Source organism: Dermacentor andersoni, chromosome 7, assembly GCF_023375885.2.
Source record: "Dermacentor andersoni chromosome 7, qqDerAnde1_hic_scaffold, whole genome shotgun sequence".
Lineage (NCBI taxonomy): Eukaryota > Metazoa > Arthropoda > Arachnida > Ixodida > Ixodidae > Dermacentor > Dermacentor andersoni.
In genome coordinates this window covers 94,018,470-94,042,983 of record NC_092820.1, presented here as the reverse complement: position 1 = coordinate 94,042,983, position 24,514 = coordinate 94,018,470, and the positions used below count along the sequence as shown (strand labels likewise).

The following is a 24,514-nucleotide window of genomic DNA, read 5'->3' as shown; positions in this document are numbered from 1 at the left end:
AGTCCGCAGTGCCAGATGTCCGGCGCGCTATCGCGGGTACGGGGGCGTTCAGTGTCACCACGTATCGCGCGTCGCGAAGTGCTTTGCCATTCGTTTGCCTATCCTTGGAAATATTTGCATCGAAGCATTTCCGGGGACAGGAACCGCGGCGCCAAGATTACTGCGCCAAGAATGCCAAGATTGCGCCAAGATTCCACAGCGTCGTCGCAGCTGTGGAAGCGCGGATCGGTGCGTCAATGTCAACATACTTGTGGACAGCTACCCGAACAATATTTAAATATAGAGCGCGCAGCATGGTTGAGAAAAATTGAAAAGTAGGAAACCAATTGGATGCGTGAATCGGAATCTTACCAAATGTAGCCTACAAAACAATATAAAATTTAATATAGGTTGTCACTTACGTTCGCTTATTCCCCCTCTGTTCAAGTGTTGCGGTCGTGGTAAGGGATTTTCGTGGTTAATTATTTCGTATTGCTTACGACGGCGGTAACGCGCTATGAAAGCGAATAGCATTAGTGCGTCAGGAGAGAGTAGATCGAGACGGGTAACTCGACTTACGTGGTGCTTCTAAGCACTGGCGTGTCGCTTCGAGAGAGACGGCAACAATCAGGCGGCAGCCAGCGTGTGCTCCCCTGAGTTTCCTCCACTCACCGGCGAAGCGCACCCGCTCAAAAAAAAAAAAAAAAAAAAAACGTTGCAGCTTGTTTCGGACGAAGGCGGAGGGGCTGCGCCACGTTATAACGCTAAAAAAATTTTGGGGGTTTAACGTGCCAAAACCCCCCTCTCTGATTATGAGGCACGCCGTAGTGGGGCACTCCGGAAATTTCGACCACCTGGGGTTCTTTAACGTGCACCTAAATGTAAGCACACGGGTGTTTTCACATTTCGCCCCCATCGAAATGCGGCCTCCGTGGCCGGGACTCGATCGTGCGACTTCGTGCTCGGCAGCCGAACACCATAGCCTCTAGGCAACCACGGCGGGCCCACATTATAACACTGTCGCGTAGTATTACCTTGGTGAAGTAAGAAATGCGACGCGCTACTCTTGCATTCATGTAAACCAGACTGTAAGAGGAAGTAAACATGTGAAACAAATGAAGGCTGTACTCAATTATACATTATCATTGCAAGGCACCGTTTTGTAATATCTATGCTTGTCTTCACTGTCTTTACGTTTTGGAAGGTTAACTTGCCGCGTGCTATTTCCGGCGAACCCTGGCATTGCTCCATCCACTATTTACGAACCTTTCATCCTTGAATCAAGTTCCTCCGCAGCGATTATTATTATTATTATTATTATTATTATTATTATTATTATTATTATTATGGCGGAAAACATTGCATTTTATAGTAACGCACTGCAACACAAGATTTGGTAAAGCTAGTAGGTATGCTTATGTCCCAAGAATATTCAACGACCTACCTGATCATATATTTACTGCAACTTCGTAACGAAACTTGAAAAAAATGTTGAAGGCACTGTAAGATATGTATAATACTACATTTCTCTTTTCTTGTTTCTTGTATTTCTTTTGTCACTGATTTCAACTGAGTTTCTGTTTCATTTTTGATAATAAATTTCACGAGCTTTTCATTTCTGTACATGTTGCCATTTTGACTTTGTTTGCCGACATGCCGGGCCAAGTCACACAAGCCACTTCCTTGGCTTTGACGGGCCTGCCTTCTGATGTACGATTATTGTAAGATGGCAACAATAATAATAATAATAATAATAATAATAATAATAATAATAATAATTATTATTATTATTATTATTAGCTTGCACATTCGGCTGCCAAAGGCAAGAATTACGAGTTTGGGTGACACGTGGCGAAATCGCCAAAAAAGAGGAAACCTGTGAAGACGATGTGATAGGATTCGTGGATGTCTAAGTAGTCACTCAAATTAATATTTCTTGTTCTAGTGTTGACTTGTTTTGTGTGTGTATGTGCGTGCGTGTGTGCGTGTGTGGGTATATATATATATATATATATATATATATATATATATATATATATTTGTGTGCGTATGCGCGCGCGGGTGTGTGTGTGTGTGTGTGTGTGTGTGTGTGTGTGTGTGTGTGTGTGTGTGTGTGTGCGTGTGCGTGTGTGTGTTGAATAGTTATAGTGCTAGTTTCATGACGCGTTCACGAAGCCGGAGTGGTGGAATCGCTGGTTTTCTAAACGACCGCTATTCCGCATCTAAACTTCATATGTTTTACACATGCTTAATGCTTAACTTTAAGAATAAATCCTTCGGAATTTTCTCCTAATTTGCTGCTCATCTACCGCCCACCGTCCCACAGCGTATGCCGTTCCGTACTACAATTGGAAAAAGAATTTGCACGAATTTATTGGTGAAGACCACATGTGCATTGCGGGTGACCTGAATATTAATACTTTTTGTCCAAGCCGGGTCCTGGCGTCATACTACTTTTCTGCTCTTTCCGTGTGTGGTTTGTGAAGCACGATATCCACCCCCTTCGCACGATGAAACCGTTAAACGTAGAATGACGCATGCTTGTTTGGACCACATTGCTGTACGGGCGGCAAATTGCAATTTAGCTTCATGTGCGATTGTACAACGTCTAGCTGACCACTATTTCACAGCATGCCGTTTATCTCAGAGCACCAGACTTTGTGAATCTAGCAATAGCACACAAGATATTGCAGCTAAGAAGTCGCGGATCAAAGAGGGGATAAGCGCCAACTGGGCAAATTATATGAACAGTGTGATTGGTCACCGATTATAATCTTTGGTTGTCCAAGGGCAACTTACATAATGTTCGGAGATGAGGTAAATAGTTCCAAAAATAATCTAGTACGAAAGTTGTATGCAAGCGCAGAAAGATTCACAACTGGTTGTCCCCTGAGGTCCTACAGGCATCGGCTGTTCGATACAAACTTTGGAAGCGGTTGAGGCGTAGAGAAAATAATTCTACACTTCGAGCTAATACACAGTTTCCAGAAAGAGGGTGATCGATATTATGCGAAGAGCAACATGGCGAGACTTTCGACAGCAGTTCAAGTTGTGTACTAAAAGCCCAGCTAAAACGTTGTCGTTGATAAGTTCCTTTCGTGAAAAAAAAAAAAGGTCCAGCCTCTTTCGTGGCCGATAATTTTCCGTCTGATTCGGAGCATATGCGAGATGCGTTTAATCAGTACTTCGCCCATGTAGATGCTGGACACTAGCCGATACCGGTAGGCCGATGTACACTCAACAAAGCGATTTAGGTGCCCGCTCTGATGACGATGTCTGAGCTTGCTGGAATAATGTTGTTTCATACGGAAGAAACCAGGTGGCATAGATGGAATCTCACTTCATTTTCTTCAACGTAATTTTAGCTATGTTTCCACTATTCTTCTTTTTATGTTTAATGGATTTCGAGAAACTGCGTCTTTGCCATCTGAACTGAAAACTTCGATTGTCGTGCCACTACATAATGGCGAAAGAGAGTTAGCGTTGAAAATCTATAGACCTATGTCGATACTGCCAGCACGATCACAAAGATTAAAGTTTGTGTTGGAATGCATGACCTCGTTTCTAGAGAAGTTTTCAGTTATCGCAGATCGCCAGTTTGACTTTATATATCGGGACGAGCAATCGCACTTCTTTTTTGGAGCAATCTTGTGATGAGCTGCATTCAGCTTTCGAACACGATATGTTTGCGTGTGCTCTATTTCTGAATATATCGGATGTTTTCGACACGGTCATCCACAATATTCTACTTGAGAAGCTGCGTCTGCTGGGTTTCAGAGGACCGTTCTTTGATTTCTAAAAAAAAAAATGTGTTGGTGATCGCTCACAAGTTATTGCCTTGGACAATCGAACACCAGCCAGCCGCAAGCTCGGATTGAAAACTGGTGTTTCACAAGGGTCAAATTTGTTGGCTTTGCTTTTAAAGTGTAGCGCTTAGGCACCCGTTCTGCGGCGAGCATTGCGTCGCGTTCGGCGTGACCGAGCGAACGAACACAACGAAAGATGAAAGAGAGAACGCGGAGCGCAGCGGAAGATGAAGGACGCGAGGTGGAAAGCGGAGGATGAGGGTATGGCGAAAGCGTGAGAAGAAAGGCATAGTGCGGCGACGATGGCTATGACATGGCATCAGAGTAGCGCGCGTCGTCTGCGAGGTCTCTCTGTGGCGACTGCCGTGAAACCACGCACTGCATCTTGCGATCTCCAGATTAGCGAGGCAATCATGCCACACTTCACTCCGTTTGCAAACTGCCGCACGAGACAGATTGCCCGCGCCAGCCAATATATCGCGAAATGAAAACACGTATAGAGCTGCACTTAAATATAGCGTTAGGCAGTATCGTAATCATCGGTGAATGTTTTACAGCGAAGCTGTAATGCAAAGCCGGGCCGACCCCCAGCAGTGGGGAAGCAGACGATTAGCACTCCCCATACGTGCACCGCTCCCGAAGATGGTGCAATGGTGGGTCGACCCACGGCTGAGGTGAAGTAGGCGTTAAGTACTACATGCGTGGGCCGATCCCGAAGACAGATAAATCACCCTCCAGTTCGCACCACCGCTCATCTAGAACCTTTCTTCGTTCAAACAGCGAAAGACTGCAATTATCCGCCTGCTGAAGTGGTGCACCACTCCAGCCATTTCTATTTCAAGGCATTTATTGAAAATTCACTCACGGCGCAGGTGAGCCAGGCGTTGAGCACTCCCCATGCGTGGGCCGATCCCGAACACAGTTCAATGACGGGCTGACCCGCGGCAGACGTGAAACAGGCGCTAAGAACTGACCATACGTGGGACGATTCCTGAGATAGTGCAATGCCGGGCCGACCCATGGTGGAGGTAATACAGGCGTTAAGCACTCCCCATACCTGGGCCGATCTCGAAGACAGTGCAATGCCGGGCCGACCCGCGGCGGAGGTGACACAGGCGTTAAGTGCTCCCCATACGTGGGCCGTTCCTGAAGATAGTGCAATGCCGGGCCGACCCGTGGCGGCGGTGAAGCATGCGTTAAGCACTCCCTATACGTGGGCCGATTCCGAAAATAGTGCAATGCCGGACCGACCCGCAGCGGAGGTGACACAGGCGGTAAGCACTCCCCATACGTGGGCCGTTCCTGAAGATAGTGCAATGCCGGGCCGACCTGTGGCGGAGGTGACACAGTCGTTAAGCACTCCCCATACACGAGTCGTTCCCGAAAATAGTGCAATGCCGGGCCGACCCGTGACGGCGGTGAAACAGGCGTTAAGCACTCCCTATACGTGAGCCGATCCCGAAGACAGTGCGGCGCAGGTGCAATTCTCCATTAAGTGGACCACACACAGCTCATGGCCATCCTTCTTCACAGAGTAGAAGGGCACTGAATTATTTATGTGCTTATAAATGATTTCACTTCATCTTCACCTAATCGTATACTTTTTTTCAATGAGCAGATCACAGGGTGCTACTAAAGAAACGTATATCTCACGTGAAGGTGATTTGTTTGCTACAGGAGAATGCCTGCGATGCAATGACATAGTTTGAAAATAACGGTCTTACAGTCAATTCAATGAAAAGAAAAGTTGTGTGTTTCCAAAACCCGCTAAAGCAACAGTTAATACAATACCACTTCTCTTTCACTCACACAAAAAAAATTTATGTTGATTCTATAAAATCCCTCCGGTTAATTATTGATAATGACCTTTCCTAGCACAGCCATTTGACATACATCTGCACTAGACTCAGGGGGGTTGCGTGTTTATGATTGAAAATAAGATCCTCTCTTCAGATGTCGATTAATGTAATGGTCATACACTCGCTCGCGTACAGTGTTTTGAGGTACGGCACAACCGTGCTTGCATTTCCTTCTGTTTGTTGGCAGGGCAGAACCTGTGCAATTTGAAAGAGCGTTCTTAAAAGCATCGCTTACAATTCTCCTGTGGCGAACAGTGCATATCTGTTTTCGTATCTTTGTTTGCCTTCTTTTAATTCACTGTTGATGCAATTATCTGTCTCGCGAGGTTTTTGGAGCTTCAATTTCAGACTTGCCTACACTGCGCCTCGATCACTCGAAAAATTCCTCGTTTTATTGTGGACCGTCGCGCTACAAGATGTGGCAAAGCTAGAACGTGTGTTCATGTTCCCCAAATTTTCAATGAACTCCCAGACAATATACTCACCTTTTTCAATCCTGTTCAGTGTCTTTTACAATATTCCGGTGGCCGATATTGTGGGGTCCATTTGCGCAAGCCTCTCTGTGCCTTTGACAGACCCGATATTTCAATGTACAAACTCAAGATGGTAATTATCATTATCATCAATATCATATTCATCATCACCATTATTATTATTATTATTATTATTATTATTATTATTATTATTATTATTATTATTATTATTATTATTATTATTATTATTATTATTATTATTATCGGCAAACAGGCTTAGATAAGTGGAACCTTGAGTTTAAGCTATGTCGTTGTCTTCGCAGACTTTGTTATGGTAATGATCACTACAACCCCAATAAGCGTGTTGAAGCCCTTCAGCGTGACACGCACTTTTTGTAGCTACGTGCGCTCTTACTCTTCTAAAGTGCCGAAGATGTATCCCTTGTTGATGAAAATGGCGATTTTGTGTCGAACAATACTGATGCCCTAATTGAACATTTATATTCAATATATGGTGTAAAAGATGCTTCTACCTCAAGTAACCTTCCTTCTCAGACTGATATGGCGTGTACGCTATCAGTCCATGAAGACCTTTTTTTCAAGTTCATGAAGTGCCTCAAACCTTCCCTTGTGGCACTGATGGTAACCCTCCTGTACTGTTCAATACGTATGGAAGCATAGTTGTCCCTTTTCTCACAAGCATCTTCAACAGTTCTCTAATGTCTAGTACGTTCCATAACGCTTGGAAGGCAGCACGGATAGTACCTGTACACAAATCGGGAGCTAGAAGTTCAGTTACTAAGTACCTGCTTATATTTATCCTATGTACTGCGTCAGAAGTGTCTGAATCTGTGTTGGATTCACAGCTTTCTGTTAGTGCTAAGGAGATTTTTAAAAATAAACAGCATGACATTGCATCAGGCCGCTCCAGAATAACGAATTTAGTCACATTTATGACACATGCTTTCAGTGGGATACATCGTAGGAATCAATTAGACATTCTTTACTTTCACCTAAGTATAGTATTTGATGTAGTTTGCCTGTGAGTTCATCATTACAAAGCTGATGCAAATGAACATACCTTCTTTCATCATTGCCCTGGTGTACAATTATCTAAGCAATAGATCGTGCTTCGTTGGCATTAATAGACAGATCACTCTTAGTTATGCGGTCACTAGCGGAGTTCCTCAAGGATCTGTTCTTGCCCCTCTTCTCTTCCGACTGTTCATAAACAACATTTCATCAGTAATTCAAGACTCTACATTCCTTATTTGTGCTGAGGATTTCAAGCTATTTAAGTCTGTCAACACTATTCACGGCCGCATTCACCTACAATAAGACATTTTCGCCGTGTCAAACTGGTACAGAAGCAGTAAGGTACTATTATCTGTTTCCAAAACCATGGTATTAAGTTATGCGCGGAAAGTACACCACGCGCAATTTTTATATACCCTTCGCGATGCTCTACTGCCCAGGGTCGATGAAATAAAATATCCTGTTGTGCACTACGACAAAACACAAAACGCTAAATATGCGAAACAACGTGCTCTTCGCGCTCTTGGTATTGTTTTTCAGTTATCGCATAACTTCCCCTTTCCCGTTGCCTTTCTGAAGTTGTATTCTGCCGTGTGCCTTCCACTACTAGAGTATGCCTCGGTAGTTTGAGGCGGAACGTGAAAATCCAATTCTGACCTCACTGAACGCGTCCAAAATAAACTCACATCTACTTTCAAGCACCGTTTATGCCGTTCTCGCGACCATAGTCCAACCCTTTCCGATGTACCTCAACTCACACCTCTAAAATCAAGACGTATTAAATCAGGCCTTTTGTTCCTCGATGAGCTGGTCTATGGCATTGTACATTGCCCAAAACATTGCCCCGGCCTTGTTGCATTAAAGACTGTTCTATGGCTAGACGCCAAAAAAGCATCTAATAAGCATTCTGGCTTGTATTCACCGATTTCAGAGTTCATTCGGTGTATTTTGTATAAATGTAGATAATCACTTTACATGATTAACTCCATTTTACTGCCATCTCCTCGTTTTCTGGTTCCACATTTGTTTCTCTACCACACATCGTTTGGTCTACCGCATTTGTCTTCTCTCTGCATTTTGTCTCGCCTATCCTTGTTTAAGTGCCCAGTACGAAGGCTCCATAGCTTTTCATGGCCTCTATAATGAAGATTCGTTTGTTTGATTGATTGATTTATAATGGTATATCCTCTTTCAATAGGGGTGAAGACATATAGTCACATAGCCTGCGCCAGTAAATTAGGTTTTACTACAGACATATGAAAATCTCGCAGTCTGTTTATTTATATTCTGAACTTACCTACGCCTGTGACGACCCCGACTCCATCTCTTCCCCGATTTTTCTTTTTTCCCGCCAGTGCACTAAACGTCACCTCGCTTTTCTCGACCGCTGACCGCTTGACGCTCCCATCAGTTTTGAACCAGAGCCCTGCTGGAAGGTGGACCTTTCCTGCGGTTCTTGCTGGTTGCAAATATTAGCGTATTCATTGCAATGTGACGAGCCATCTCTAGATTCCTTACTTTTTTCTGTTTGCTGCGGTGGACGCCGGTTTTACTCGCTTGACAGCTTTTGCTCCTTTTCCTCTTTGCCCTCAGGCAGCCAGCCGCGGGCCTCAAAAAGCCAGGCGTAAGCCTTTGTGTTGTCTTGCAAATTTTCTTTTCTGGTCTGATGTTTCCCGTTCGTGTACGTCGAATTCCTTATTTCGGTACTTTGCATCCCGTTCACCGCCCCTGCTTATATCATTTATATTTTTTTGGTGACTCCGTGTTGTCTGTGTGTACTTCCAATTAACATCTACTTGCAAACTTTCATCTCTCCCTCTATTCCGTTTCAACGCTTTTTTGTTTTAGAAATGTTCTCTAGCCGTCCCTTACTCATTGTTGATGTTCGAATGTCTTTCCTCAAAGCGAATTTCGCTCTGCGCTTCTCTGGTTTGAAAGGAGTAAGTTTTGCACCACCTGTCGGTCGCTTCTTTGAAGTACTGAGCTACGAAAAAGAAAGACGACGACGGAAGTAAGTTGAGGTTAAGCAGACGCCCCGAAAGGAACCGACACGGAGGACTCTGGTAATAATTCAGCTGTACATCTTTCTTCGACAGAGAGACATTATCCATGGGCCCTTCGGGAAAGCCGCCAACCATGTTCTCGTGGCTCAGCTACGTTCCTCGTAAAGCTCAGTTCTTGCGACTGCAGCAACCGCTGCGCAGTCGCCTCTGCAATGACTTACAACCGTACTTGCGCATGCGTGCCTCGGTACAGCGGTGCGTTTGCGCTGCAGTGCACGGCCCTGCGCCAAATGAGACGGATTGCGACTGAAAGCAGATGCAGGGAAGGCAGCGGTGGTGCAGTTCACGCCGAGCGCGTGCAGTTTTCACTTTCGTTTACTTGCCGATAAGACGAGAACGTGCGATCGCGTTCACGAGACTCATCTCACGTGAGTGCCGCCGGCGAATGGTCGTAGCCGATGGGATCGTGTCGGGATGACGTCGGTTGCCATCACGAATAGCGGGAGTTGGAACGCCCGCGATAGCAGGATGCTGTTGTGCAAGAAAACTTATGGGACCATGGGATACGAAATCGAGACGGATAAGGGCAGGTATAGCATCAGTATAAGTGGTGAGGAGGGCACTCTGCTAAATGACTGATTCATCGATTGATTGATTGATATTTAACTTCTATATAACGCAGGCTCTATTAGAAAAGCCGTATGGGGGCAAAGGGAAGGAGGGGGCAAGTACTCCGGTTTTATTTATGATACCCGGGCTCTTTAAATACACGAGCCCACTATATGTACCAAATCTAAATACATATTTAGTGATTATATACTGTCATTATTTTACATGACGTGCTTTAGGTCTTTAATCAGGATGAACATATGCGTCACTCGTTTCTTGCAAACTCCCATCTCGATACATCTTTTCATCTTCTCGTGATTGTTTTGATATCTGCAGCAGGCTCACCATAGTTTATTGGGAATTGGGCAATTCATTACGGCGCTTCGCAAATTTACCAAGCACGTTCCCAGGAGCATTTTTATAATTTTCTTGTCGCCTTGTCCTTCATTCACGTGCTTTCTTCTTCTCAAAAAGAAAAGAATAGTGCACCAAGGTTTTACAATAGAGCATAGCAGCAAAGACATTACATTCGTTCCTGATTTAAAATTGCAATTCCTCTCGATACTGCTGAGATCGTACTTTGATTATTTCGATATAAAACCCACAGCTATCATTATTGTGCTCCCCAATCTCAGGACACGATTCCACCAGTTGTCAGTACCTTTGTCAGCTGACCCTGCCATGAGCGCGTATCACGTGCAGCGAAATGTAGAAGCCAGAAGCACACTACTTCCAACCACTGTGGTTTTGCTTGCGGTAACCCATTTTAAATATACCGGGTTCACGTGTCACGTGGCCATAAACTGCAGACCCACGTGTCATGGCCACATGCACGAACGTCCAAAGTGATGTAACCGGACTGGACAGACGTGCATGCACTGAAAAAGCTGCTGGCTTCTGGCGGTGTTTCAATCGGCCAATTAAATATGTAGGGCACCGATATCAGCTCTAAGAGCGACAAGGGAAGACCTGATATAAGAATACACAGCACTTGCCTTTAAACAGCCGTCATACAAGATGTCATGAAAAGCGAGAATTTGAAGGCTCAAAAATATGTGAAGTCCTTGCTCATTCAATTCCATGCGTACTCACGTCACGCCTTTTTTTCTTCAGTTATATTAAGACAAGGAGGCAGTAATGTATTACTTACGAAAGGGCAGATAGCTTGTTGAAAGTGCACGCAATGTTTGGCCACTTCGAAGATTCTTACATCCGCAAATTTAGGGGATGCAAGCACAATATGTTGAGCACAAATTTAGGCAGCGACATACAGACTAAACAGACGAGCTGGAAGGAAGACGGTTATGGTGTTACCAGTGTCTTATTGTTATTGACTTAGCATTGAACAGTGCTTATTCGCGAGTTTTACCAACGTTACAATGGGGCATCTCGTTTACTCCGCAAACATTCGCCTTAATGGCTTAAATTCAACGCAGGTATCTCTGCGCGCACAGAGCGCAGTTAAAAAAAGTGTTTGCCGAGTTTATCGCCATAGATTGCGACGCAAAGAGACGAACGCGCACGTTCTCTGTGAGTGTGCGCAAACGGTTCCAGCCACCGCCCTCAACAAATTCGAAAGCCATTCTCCTCTGGGAAAACACGACAGCCCTTTCGCTCTGAGACCAGGTACGTACTTGAGAGGAGGAAAACGCCCTGCACTGCGGACTTTTGCATGAACTCTTCAAAAGGTGCTCGAGAAGGTCTGTTGTGCTGAAGTCCGTATCTCGGGTTCGCGAAGAACAACACGTGGTGATACTATACCCAGCGCCCGGCGATCATTTGCTCGGGTTTGGTCAACTGTCATCAGCGAACTGTGCTACGTTGAGTTAAAGTGCATCGTACTACGCACTCAGAGACGTCCACAACACGTATGATACAATCAAGCCTGCCGATTAGCCTTATATCGCGTGATTCTTCGCTAGCTGAAAAGCTTTGACTGAGAGGCTTTGACTGATAAAAAGGAGAAAACATAATTACCAGCGTTTCCGTATCAGTCATGTTTGCTTATGCGTTTATTTGAAAGAAAGCCTGTCTAGCTGCACACTCTGTGCCTCAATAAGACGTCGTTTAAATGCATAAATACGTCATGCATCGCAAGTAGTACAACATTCACTTGTAGGAAGAAGCCTTAATTGAAGAAATTGTGAGAAGTAACGCCCCCGAAGCTTCACAGTGTACTATATGAAGAACGCTGTAGCGGGATTGACCGCAGTGAGGTCCGGAATAACTATGGCCGTGCAGGGTTCTCTATCGCGCACTTAAATTTAAGCAAACGAGCGTTCTTGCATACAACTCCCATCTCAATGCGACCGCCGCCGCCAGGTATCCGAACCGCGACCACGTGCTCCGCTGCGCAACACCGTGGACCCTGGTCCACTGCTCTAGAAGTGAGAACATCCAGACGGCTTTCTATCAAATTTAAAATAACGCAACCAATGGTAATTCGAAACGCGCACTCCGATTGAGCATTTCTAACTAATAAAATTCTGTTTCGGAACAGAGCGCCTCGACGTAAAACAGAAAAAGAAAATTTAAATGGCGATGTTTTGAGCTAGACCGATTACTAAACATGTTAGCTAGATAAAGGAATAACCAGCGGTAAACACGAAAAACAAGGGAAGGCGGTGGGACAGGTTGGGCAAATTGATGAAGTTAGGGCGATCCCGGCAAGGGCGGTCGCTTGATGCTCGCCCGAGGGTGAGGCGCAAGCGGCGACGTCACTCATGGATGGGCACCTACTAAGGGCGTCACAGTTGCGCTCTTGGGGTGTTCAGTAGCACTTTTCTGTGCGAAAGCGGCGGGAATTAATTGCGCCGTAAAAATTAGCAGCGTCTACTTTTTTTTTTTTTCACTTCTTGGAAACGGTTATGAGCTCCTCGTAGGGCGCGCTTAAATTCTTCCATTGAGATCAATCGCACTGGCTGTGTCGTGCAGAAAGTTCATTACTATAATGTGCATAATTATTTCTCTAATTATTACTTCGAATCATTTCTAAACGTGTACCTCCATGGTAAGCGTAATTCAAAGGAAATAATTTATTTGTCTCGGCTACGGTAATTTCAGGAAATACTGAACGGAATTCTTGAAAAACCCGGTGTAAGATAATTAAAAGACAAAGGCGCAGTACGTGTTGCGTAACATTTGCGATGGGGCATAAAATTGAGAATATCATCGAACTCAAAACGTAGCACGGAGTCCTATCTGCTGAGCGCCTCACAATAGGCACGATAAAGTAATGTTACACATTCTGAGATGGAATTTCGTCGCGGAAAAGCAACCTCTATTGTCGCCCGCGCACTTGACCCCTTTAGCATTGCGTTTCTTTTGCATTCTCGTCCGAAGCATCCACTTGCACGCAATATTGCTTTTTCTTGTTTCCTCTAATTGTCCTGCATTCGCGAATCATTATACGAGCAAGCGCGTCACAGCAAGTAACAAATCCGTAAGACAAATAATGTGACAACTAACACACCACGTAATCTTTGCAAAAAGCCCAGAGAAAGGCGGGGCAGTCAAGTGCTACAAAGCTGTTCATCTTCTGCACCGCGTATCGCATCGTCGCGATCACGAAAAGGTGCAGAGCTCCCCACCCCTCCTGTTACGTGACTCACGTGACTCACGTGACAGGAGATTACACTATATCTGGCATTGCGCAGTTTTCGTTACACCATCTCCTGGACCAGCCCAGCTTGCTTGGAGCGGACAATACGCACGCGCCGAACCCAGAGAAAGACGACGTGGAAATCTGCGCTTGAAAAAAAAAGTAATTGCGCGCTTGATTGCATACATTTCTTGATGTGAAGATACTTGTGTACCGATTGTTGCTTGATTGCCTGATTCCATCGAAAACAGAGCCGGTTGGTCACACAGGTTCACCCGTACAGGAGTAGTCCGAATGGGGCTATACATATAGGGCGATTCGTTTTAGGAATGTTGCCCAGTGTGTGAGCTTTTCGACAAAAAAAAAAGCAGCAGTAGAAGCCACGGTTAGCAAAGTCCGAGATAAGAGAGCTGCTGGAGGCGCGAAGCGATGCAGTGAGGCACTGACACTGTTCGTGTGACACCGCAATGGGACGCGAAGGAACCGAAAGGTACATACATTGCGCCAAAACAAGAAGAAATACGACACTGCGGGAAAACAAGGACGCGTTCATATAAGCGCAGGCGCCTCACAGAATAACGACTGCCAATAAAGGCATCCGGCTCTGCAGTGACGGTCGACGCGAAGATAACCGTAAGGAGGCTGCGTGTGATGCTCACTGTACCAAACGCAATTGGGGCCGAAGAACGCGTACATAGAGACGAAAACACCTCTGAGGTTGCTTTCCCCCGTCGTCGTGTTACTGAAGTTAAACCTTCAATCTACGTAGTTCTACTGGAAGGAAAATCAGAACGTCTTGCCCCTGTTAGCGTTCCTGAAGGGTACATAGTAATTAACGAATCAATTAGTAATTAGTTTGCTTAACAAGTGGCAAATGAAAACACGCTACCGCGAATGATAGACGTTTGTGTGACTTTTTCCATAGTTTCCCGCGCTTAAGTCAGAATCTTCAGTTATGAAAGCGTACCACAAAAGATACGTTTTGCTTTGTGGGGATAGCTCAACGTGTCCTGCAGTATACAAAGCATAATGGAGTCCTGCTGACTCCACTTTATAAAGGAACCTGTGGGGGCCTCTAAATGTATTCATATTTAACTTGGTCAGTGAATTATACTCCTAGCAACTTGTATGCTGACAAGACAGGTATCTTTTAAAGCGCTGTACTATAGCTTAATAAGTAAATTTAGCGCGTGAATGCACATTGAAGAGGTTGTAATGAAACTATGAAGCAATTACGCTGTTAGTTCCCCTTCCTCGACTATCTGCGTGCTAGCCCAAGTCGGTTCGCCAACCGACCTATCATACATGGCAGAAATGGCAACTTTTACGAAGGTGCATATTATCGCATCTTTATCTGTAACCGTCACTACTTCCTTGAGATAACGGTTATACGCCTTAAAATTGGTAATTCGGTCTACACAATGTTAATATGTGGCGTGTATGTTATAAAAATGGAAGTAAAATTTACAGGATCCAACAGTATGTGACTGCTAGCTGCGCCATGTGTCATGTTACAGCTTGCATAACATCACGCCTTGCACTGACGTTAAGTATACAAGTATATATTGTTGTTGTAAATTCCAATACAGTCAATGCTTAGTTAATGTGGGCCCCGTTAATATGGACAACCTGTAATATCGACGAAAATTTCAGGGACCGGTCGTTCGCCATACATTTCTGCTCCATTAATACAGACACTCACGGACCTGATTATGGACGGCTTTTCAGGGACGAAATTGAAAAATGCATGCATTTTTGTGTCCGTATTTTGGGTACCGCTTGACATTGTGATCGACGCAGCCGATAGGTGAAGGAAAGAAGGGACGTAACAGATGCTAAGTCAGGAAAGCCGAACAGGGCACGTAATACGTGTCCGCTGATAGTAGCAGCATTACCAGAGAGAAGAGTGATTACAAAACCCGTCCACCCCCATTTCGCCCCCCTCCCCCCACCTTTTCCCCTCCGTTGTGTCGATCTGAAAGGCAACGTTGGATTATTTTTGACTTGTTCGGACGTGTAAAACTTTCAGCAAGGATTTAGCGGTAAGTGCGAACGAAATGCGTTAACATTACGTCGCGTCTCTCTCTCTCTCTCTTTCTCATATATATATATATATATATATATATATATATATATCACTATACCAAACTTTGCCACCCCTCTACATCTTCCACGTAACCGAGTTTCCACACTTCTCGCACAAATACACTTTTTCCCACTTTGACATTCCTAATGCTAAGGCATTAAAAAATTATGGTATGTTGGTAGGCGTGACACATAAACCGGCTTCACCTACCCAACAACAACAACAAAGAGTTAGTGAAGATCGCAGTGTGGGCCAGAAAAGCCAAGAAGGGAAAGGTACACGTATGTGTTGATAGCCCATGCACAGGGACATGCTGAACATGCGCTTCGAGTTGCTCACGCGTTGTTTGTCGTGTCTCCTTTTTTTTTACCTTTATTCGTTGTTATGGACAACTCACATTTTGGACGGTCTTCATGTGAAACGGAAGCGTCCACATTAACGAGATTGACTGTACCACCGATTTCATTGCCAGGCCAAACAAACCACAACGGCGAAACCTACAGTGATAGTAACGGCACTTTTTACCTTAAATAGGGCTGTCAACGTTATTTGCGGAAACGAGTGCCGTTTGCCTTAACAAACGATACGAAAACGGTCATTTTAAATGACCGTCGTTACAATGCAGAGACAGCTGTTCAGAGCCATAATTTTTTGTGTAGACGTACGAGAGCGCTACGGCGCTTCTTTATATGAAAGTGTACTTGGCGACTGCACCTCAATGGGAACGTGTTGACTACATGACGTGTGTGCGCGGGCGCGTATACCCACCCCTTCTTTCTCGCCCATTTCCCTAACATCACATACCCTCTTTTTCCGCCTCCCTTGTAGGATAGCAAACTGGATGCGATCTCGATGGACCACCCTACCTTTCCTTCTTTTTTTTTTTTTCTCATACACGCATTGACGTTTAATCGGCGTTGTGGTGAGACAGGCTGTACTTGCGTAGTTTAGTTTGACACCATTGCTTGGGCGTCGGCCAAAACCTTACTTAGCTTGAGGTGGCCCATCTAATTTGGCCAAGGACTGGAAGTAATATATATATATATATATATATATATATATATATATATATATATATATATATATATATACGGTGAACCTCCAGAGACGAGCCCAAAGGCGTACTGCTCGCGACTATATATGTGGAGAAGCTCACACTACTTGTTCTAGTCCGCAAAATTACCTAATTAGTACAGTTTAAAACAACAGGACTGTCAGCGCTATTATAGGCCTAGCGGATAATCGGACGCCTTAAAACAAGCCGTACTAAGGAAGCTTAAGTGTTCGTCAGCTTATTGCGCGCAGCTTATAATTTACATGTGAACTCATCACTTACGAGCCCGCAATAATGCTCTGCGACGTACGCCAAACGCACGTGTTCGAATTGGACCGTCATTGGGGTTCTGAAGTTTAAACACGACGGTCTCTCCGCCGCTGTAAGTGTTCCACGTGCATGACCACAAAAGCGCTTTTTCAATCGCACAATTTATCGGGGCCATTACTGATAGCGGTCGATATAGCCCTTTGTCTTTCTGTGTTGACTGTTCACAAAAGAGGCCCGTCTCTGTATCTGCCTGGATGTCGCGACAGCTCGTCTTATCGCGTTCAGGATATAAGATACTTATCGCAATGTGGAGGCCCTGTGCCGTTTAGCTCTACACCTGTGTTGAAGAGACGCCAATCTCAGCCGTGCACTATTAGATCAGTTAATATTGCCATTCAGCAAGCAAATAAGAAACTAACGCCCTTATAAGACAACAAAATAGAACAGATGATGCTCGCGGTGTACTCTGCAGAAGAACCATATCAGTGGGAAAGTATGTTCAATGAAAGGTTTCTGTTTACTTTATTTTTTGCATGGCATTTCATTAATAATAATGACAAAGAAGTTACGCGCCTGCTACCTTGCACCATATAGGAATCGTTTCAGTGTTTCCCAGTAGCACACGTTCATGCTTTTGTTTCTGTGATAGGCTATGAACGCTTCTGTCACATAACGTTTATTACCACGTGGTCAGTGTCAGATCTGTGACAGCGATCCTCGGACACGGCGTTTTTTTTTTTTTTTGCCTGCTCTAAGTGGACTCAAGCCTCGGCTTGAGTCCACCAGCCCTGCTACCCTACTTATCACTGTAAGCTGAATTGCAGATTTCTTAACCTTTTTGCGCTGGAGATCAAACTGATAAGTGTAGAGTGCTCGCGGAATGAAACGCGTCAATTTAAGGCGAACTAATGCGCGTACTTTCGTTTCCACTGGCTGCGGTTCGTGTCACATCGACGTAATTTTGGCGCGTACACTTAGATCGGAGTCCGCGCCACCTTTTATGAACAGATTTTGAGCAACATGAAATGGTACTCTCCAGTACTTTGCACATATGCAGGGTTCTACTGAATGCTCCCTGTCGCGATTCGTTCCCTGAGCGCTGTACAGTACTCATACGTGTGCAGTGTGCAGTATTTATCAGGGACGACATGATCAATAAGCGCGCTGTGAACCCGTCACGTTCGCAGCTACGTTTATTGGCGGCAAACCGGGCGCCGAGGGCGTAAACCAGCCGGCCCGATAGCGAATGATCCTTTCGGTTCTCTGCGACGAGAGCAACGCAAGAAAATCAGTGACAGTGATCTTGCGCGATGTTACAGACGATGAAGATTGCATTGTACAGATTACTTCCCCCATCTCTCGCCTCAAATATGACGCTCGAATGAAGAATCATATGTCATACGTACATAGGGGTGTATAGGCGTGCGGATAAACTTATCCGTGGACAACAGTTCAGGATAGGAAATCTCAAGTGAACGGCTCTGGGAGCCACGGAGCGAGCGAGCGGCGCGATTTATCAATGGAAGTACTCAATGATTCTGACACCCTTATAAACACCATTTGAAAGTAATCTAGCTTGAATTACACTTTCGTATGTCGTTTATGACTTGTTTGTATAGTTCCCACCCTGCAACAGCCCCTAAGGACCTAGAGGATAGTAAATTTAAAAAAAAAATCTTTGGCTGACATTAGAATATTCCGTTCAAGACCACTAGGTGCAGGTGAAGTTCGAAACAAGCCACATTTGGAAGTTTCATTGAATACAATGGTGACACTGAAGACAATGTTCCTTACATCTTCAAGTAGTCAGCGTATCGAGCAGTGTAAGGAGTTGCATCAATATTTTTCTTTAAGAACGCTAATTGGCGTTTGACGTTCCTTAAAACATTCACTTTTCTAACCAAATCAGTTTACTGCATCTATATTGTGGAGAAAACAAATATTTCGAGAATTTCAGTCGTGTCACAAAGCATCATTATTATTGTCATCATCATCAGCAGCACATTTTCGTCTACTGAGGGACGAAGGCCTCTTCCAGTGATCTACTGACACCTGTCATGCGGCAGCTGAGACAGTCTCATGCCTGAAAATTTCGTCTTCGCATCACCTAGTTCTCCGCCGTCCTTTACTACACTTCCCTATGCATTTTAAAACCATTCTATTACTTTAATAGGCTCCCGGTTAATTAATCGGCGCATTAGTGGATTGCCCAAATCCTTCTCCAACTATTAATCTGAAATGGAATTTCGTATACCGCTATGTACTCGCTCATACACAAGCACTGTTTTCCTGCCGATAGTAAACTTAGAGATATATGCTTTCGGTGATATACCTTGCTTTCCTCGTGTTTATTATACTAATGTTCTGATCAGCAACGGTGTTTCATCTTTCCGTTTGAAGATTTACGCATATCAAACGCACATGTTGGAATCTAGGTGAAGCGAAGTTGTGAAGGAGCGGTTAATATAATGCTATAAACCTGTCCATTTCTGTTTCATTGCCTTTGGCGTCAAGGTAGTCGGCGCGCACATGTGTTCTCGCTAGTCCATGCTACAAAATGTGACGAGTCTGATATCGTTTAGTATATCGACATTTCGTATATCGACATTATTGCTTTGAGTGCGTATCTCTTCAATGAGATTGGTACTCGTAAGCCGCTGGTGAAGACATTGGAGTGCCTATCATATGGCATTTCTATTCGGCAAGAGTTTTCCGTCATCTAGAACATCAGGCAAGGCAACGAGTCACCCACGGTGCCATGTTGTCATGTCATGTTGATGATGTTGCATCAAGTAACCATCAAAAAAAAACGTGAGAGAAAAAGTACTTTTGATTGAAGTTTTGACGGGTTGGTGGTGCCAGAATATATGCATTCTTGAGTGAACACTTTCACATATCTTTATTTGAAAGACAGTATACAACTAAATGACTGTACTTTATTGTTGAAATTATTGTAATCACATTTTCCCGCTTATTCCTTGCAAAAGGTTTTCCCAGTAACGGCTTGCTAGAATTATGGAGGGTTGTCACGATCGTTTTCTCAATGCATTCCGCGTGGCTGTTTTCGTCTTTTCGTATCATTTTCTGTAATTGTATTCGTAAAATATATGACAGTGAACAGTAGTATTTGCGACAAGCTTATGACGCAGAATACCAAACTGAACGTGTACAACAACTGGTAGACCACACATATACGACACCAAGGCCGGCTTGTACGAACATTTAATAACGAAAATAAGAACGAATTTAAGAACGCATTCTGAAATATTGCATAGATAACGCCTAGTCCGCACAAGAACGCGTTCTTAAATTTGTTGATAATTTCATTATTAAATGTTCGTGCAAGCCGCCCCAGGTTTTGTATGGTACCGTTACCAAAGCACACTTGAATTTATTTCCTCAATGTCTATCAATAGTAATGCTGGCAGATGGTTACATGTACAGTGTAGTACACGGGTAACATTCGATCGACCAAAGGTAAGGCTGCATAATGGCGCGGCAGTTTCGATTCATCGAGGTGCAACACAATTTCGTGATACCTCCGACAGTCGCTAAGGCACATCGCAATTCGTTGTGGCCGTCCTATGAAGCAGCGGATGACGACAGTAAGGTGGGAATCGATAAAGCACTGCGTGCCTTGGTGCAAAACAACCTGATACCTTGTCGCGTTGTCAACACGAGAGAAAACAATGTAAAGTGCTTGACAGTGTGTTGCTCTATCTAGTTCTAGAAACATCCACACTCTTATGTGGCATGTGACATCGGTGTATGTTAATAAGGACGACTAAAAATGTGCGAAGTGCGCACATCTACATAATATCTACATAATCTGCAAACTGCCGCTTGCTTTTCTTCACAGTGCACAACAAGTATCTTAGCGTTTTCATGCACCTTTAAGCAGCATCAATCACGGCAGTTTTCGGAGAAACGCTTGTTACCTATGCGTCTTAGAGAAAGAAAAAAATAAATTGGAGAGAAAGAGAGGCCCTTAAATGAAACCAGGAGGGCATTGCCCGGCAGTAAGGCTAGCCTGCTACTCCTGATGAACGAAATGCTTATGGAAAGACAGACACAGAACACAACCACAGTCATACCGCCCTAAATGGAAGGAAAGATCCAAAACTAACCATAAAAATATTTTGAGAGGTATGTGTAACAGCAAGCGAAGCAGGTTTTAAAAAAAATTGCTTTTTATCTTCCTCGCAGCAAGCAAACCTCTCCAGTTTCCATTAAAGAACCTCTCCCTTTCTGTGGTTCACAGAAAGATTGAAATAGCCTTCGTATCGTGGGGACGTAGAGGGGACATTGGTTCATGTTTCAAGTTTGTCTCGAACGAACCAGAGAACGAATGTACTTTTCTACCCTGGGGGGAGGGGGGGGGGGGGTGGCAAGGCGGAACGGCGGTGACATGACGAAGAAAGCAGGAAAGGAAAGAGTGTTGCCGGCGAGCGATCACAGTCTGTCGCATAGGTCCGTCGTCTTTGAGAAACGGAGCCGGATAATTATAAAGCCTGCTCTGACAGGGGAGCTGGGTTGAATTTTTCATTCAGAAAGCGTACGGTTGTGCAGCTCTTGTTGTCATTGTCCCGCGGACACTGCTATGCATTGCACGAAAGAAGGAATAGTGGACACAGGCCAGCACCCTGGATATCGATGTGACCTCGCAGTAATGCGTCGTGCTGTCTACCCACAGTACATTTCACAGCGCCTCAGTGGCATCTTGTGCGCCGCACCGACTGTGTTTCAGGCCAGCAACATCTTGGCCGAGCCATCATTGCGAGGTCACGTCCCACGTTATATAGGCGTGCAGTATAAACATTGTCACTATCGCTGGAGACCCAGTACGACTTTGGACTGCGTAACTGTGATGTTCTGGTATTCTGTGCTTGCCGGCAGCTGCTTTTATTTATGCGGCAGTGAAATATTTTTCAGCTTCATTCGTCCGTAGCGTTGGCACGGGCTGTTCATGACTCAAACGTGTCTTTTCTTATCTTTGTTTTTTTGCAGGGTGTGCTGGTGTTATAGTTGGACATCCTTTCGACACCATAAAGGTGAGTGAGATCCGTAGGCGCCCTTTATATTAAGTTCAAATATAAAAGGAAAAAGAGGAGATTTTCACAAGCCCAGCAACTTCATGAATAGCTGGTCAGTGAAGAGACCGCCGAGGCTGCCTGTTCTATTATGTACGTTCCATTGGGCAAATAATCAAAGCAAAGGCACTAACTACGTGACATTTTGCAGGGAGAACTCGAGGAAAGTGGTGCGTAGCATCTTCTGTGAAAACTCTGGCTGCTCTTATTAAAGCAATTTACGCTATGTGTTCATATTTCTGAATCCATTTACACAGGAAGAAAGCACAGAAGTTGTAATGTATGCATGTATTCTGTTCATATATAAATAAAAGAAACGTGTTTCTGTTTTTGTTTCAGAGAACAACTACCTGTTGTTTCTTTCCGTAATATTGCTCCCGCTAGAACGTGCGTTCTTACACTCTTAAAACATTTTACACCCTTTGGGGCTTATCTTGTCCCACAACGATAATCATCTGTCTTGACCGCGTTTCCTTTCTTCAACGCTGTGAGCCCGGTGCTTCCAGGTCACGAACGGCTTGTACGTTATCAGCTTGACACAGCATTCTCGACAGGAAATTATCGAGTGCCGAGTTTTAAGAAAGGAAACGCAAGCAAGGCAGATGACAATTATCGTTGTGGGACAAGATAAGCCCCAAAGGGTGCAAACATTTCAAGAGTGAAAGATTTGAAAAGCGTGCACCTATACCATATAAGATATACGAGTTGACTTTATTTCGTTCAGTTCAGAACGGGGGAAAAAGTAAACAAATAAACGGCTATTCAAAAGATAGCCAGTGATAATACTTCGTGGCAAACGGCCACTCTAGGGAACAAATCGTCAAGACGTGCTGTTACTTATTTTTGAAGCATCGCATGTGTGTACATATATTGAGGCCACCTGCTTCCTGTTGCTTTCAGATTTGCCCTGTTGCTCTTTCTTTCCTCCCCTCCTTCCTATCTTCCATTTGTGTTTATGTCACCTCCTTTCTGAAGAGTGGGCAGACGTTGTACCCCTTCCGGTGGCAGTTGTCAGCCTGCTCCTCGCTTGCCCTTTCCTGTCAAGTGTATATATGTTTAGGAAACAAGTAATAATAATAATAATAGTAATAATAATAATAATAATAATAATAATAATAATAATAATAATAATAATAATAATAATAATAATAATAATTCGCATCGTCTGCTTTCTAAGTAATTTACGTATACAGCCACATGTTTTGGCACATTGAGAGTGCGAACAATTTCAGGGTTTACATTTATTATTATAGTTCCTTCAATAGTGTTTTCAATATTTATTGATTTTGATGCCTACTTCCTCACTGAGCTTCATGGCATACTCATATGTCATATTTATTTATTTATTTATTTATTTATTTATTTATTTATTCGTTTATTTATTTATTTATTTATTTATTTATTTATTCTACCGTTCTTAGACAGCACCGTAGCTGTGAGACATGGTGAACTCGAGGGCTTTGAAATAATTTTATACTGATGGCGCGGTGAAAAATGACGGGAAAGCAGCGCAGCGGCAGCCTAGGCAGAGGCTGCCCCCGCTCCCCAGAGACGATTTTAAGATTATCTTGCGACCGAAGGGACTCGTAGTCAAGTCGCTCCAGCAATTTCAAGTGGCCCGGGCCGTAGCCGCGGCATGCAGCAACAAGTTCGAGGGAAGAGACCTAATCACGAGGCTCCGCACAGGGTCCAACATAATAATCGTGAGCACGCCGAACGAGGAGGCCGCCCAGCTCGCAAGGCGCATCACTAGCCTCACGATCGAGGGACGCTCATATGACGTGAACGCTTACGTGGCCGCACCGGGAAACACCCGGCGTGGCGTGATACACGGAGTGGACCCCAGAGCGACACCGGAGGAACTGAAAACCGACTTGTGGACGCGCACACAGGGTGTCACCATCCACAGCGCCCGAAGACTAGGCAAGACCAAGACGGCCGTCATCACCTTTGACGGACCCATCACACCGAAACACGTCATCTATTGCGGAGCCGAGTACAAGTGCTACCCGTACCGGCCCACAAGACAAATCTGCTACGCTTGCTGCCAACAAGGTCACCGCTCCGACGTGTGCCCCACACCGGACGCCAAGGCTTGCAAACAGTGCGGGATGCAGAACCCGCCAAAGAATCACCAGTGTACCCCGAGGTGCCTGATCTGCGGAGGCAACCACGCCACCGGATCGAGGGAGTGCCAAGACCGATTAAGAAAGCCAGGGACGTGCGAGGCAAGGCCAACGGCGGCAACAACGGCGGCGGACGCGAGAGCAGACGTCGCAGCCGGGACGACCGCGGCAAGAAGCCGAGATGGTTCAGCTCGGAGGGGGAGACTTCGCGGAGCCGTTCGAGATCCCGGGCGTCGCGGAGCCGTTCACGGAGCCGGTCACGGTCCTTCCCGCCCCTGCCGCCCCTGGCCATTAAGGGAGGGAGCCAGCTGCAGCAGCAGCAGCAGAGGAAGAAGACGAAGAAGGAGCCTACCCGAAAGAGCGGCGGCGTCAAGGTGAGCTGGGGAGCCGAAAACCCTTGGTTTGCTCCGCACTCGGGTGGGGTAGCTAACGAAAAGAACAACACATACAGCAACCGCGAACAGCCTAGACAGGAGGACGCGGAGAAAATAGCGCTTAGACGCGAATTAGAGCTGTCACGCGC

The 24,514-nt window shown here is 44.9% G+C and overlaps 1 protein-coding gene across 1 annotated transcript in view; it reads left to right on the top strand.

Annotated features, from left to right (window-relative positions):
• Nucleotides 1-24,514, top strand: part of LOC126534114 (mitochondrial basic amino acids transporter-like) — a 50,163-nt gene that overhangs the window by 573 nt on the left and 25,076 nt on the right. The window contains exon 2 of the mRNA XM_050181329.3: nt 21,783-21,826. Within this exon, the coding sequence (XP_050037286.1) occupies nt 21,783-21,826 (44 nt within the window). The remainder of the gene's footprint in view (nt 1-21,782; nt 21,827-24,514) is intronic.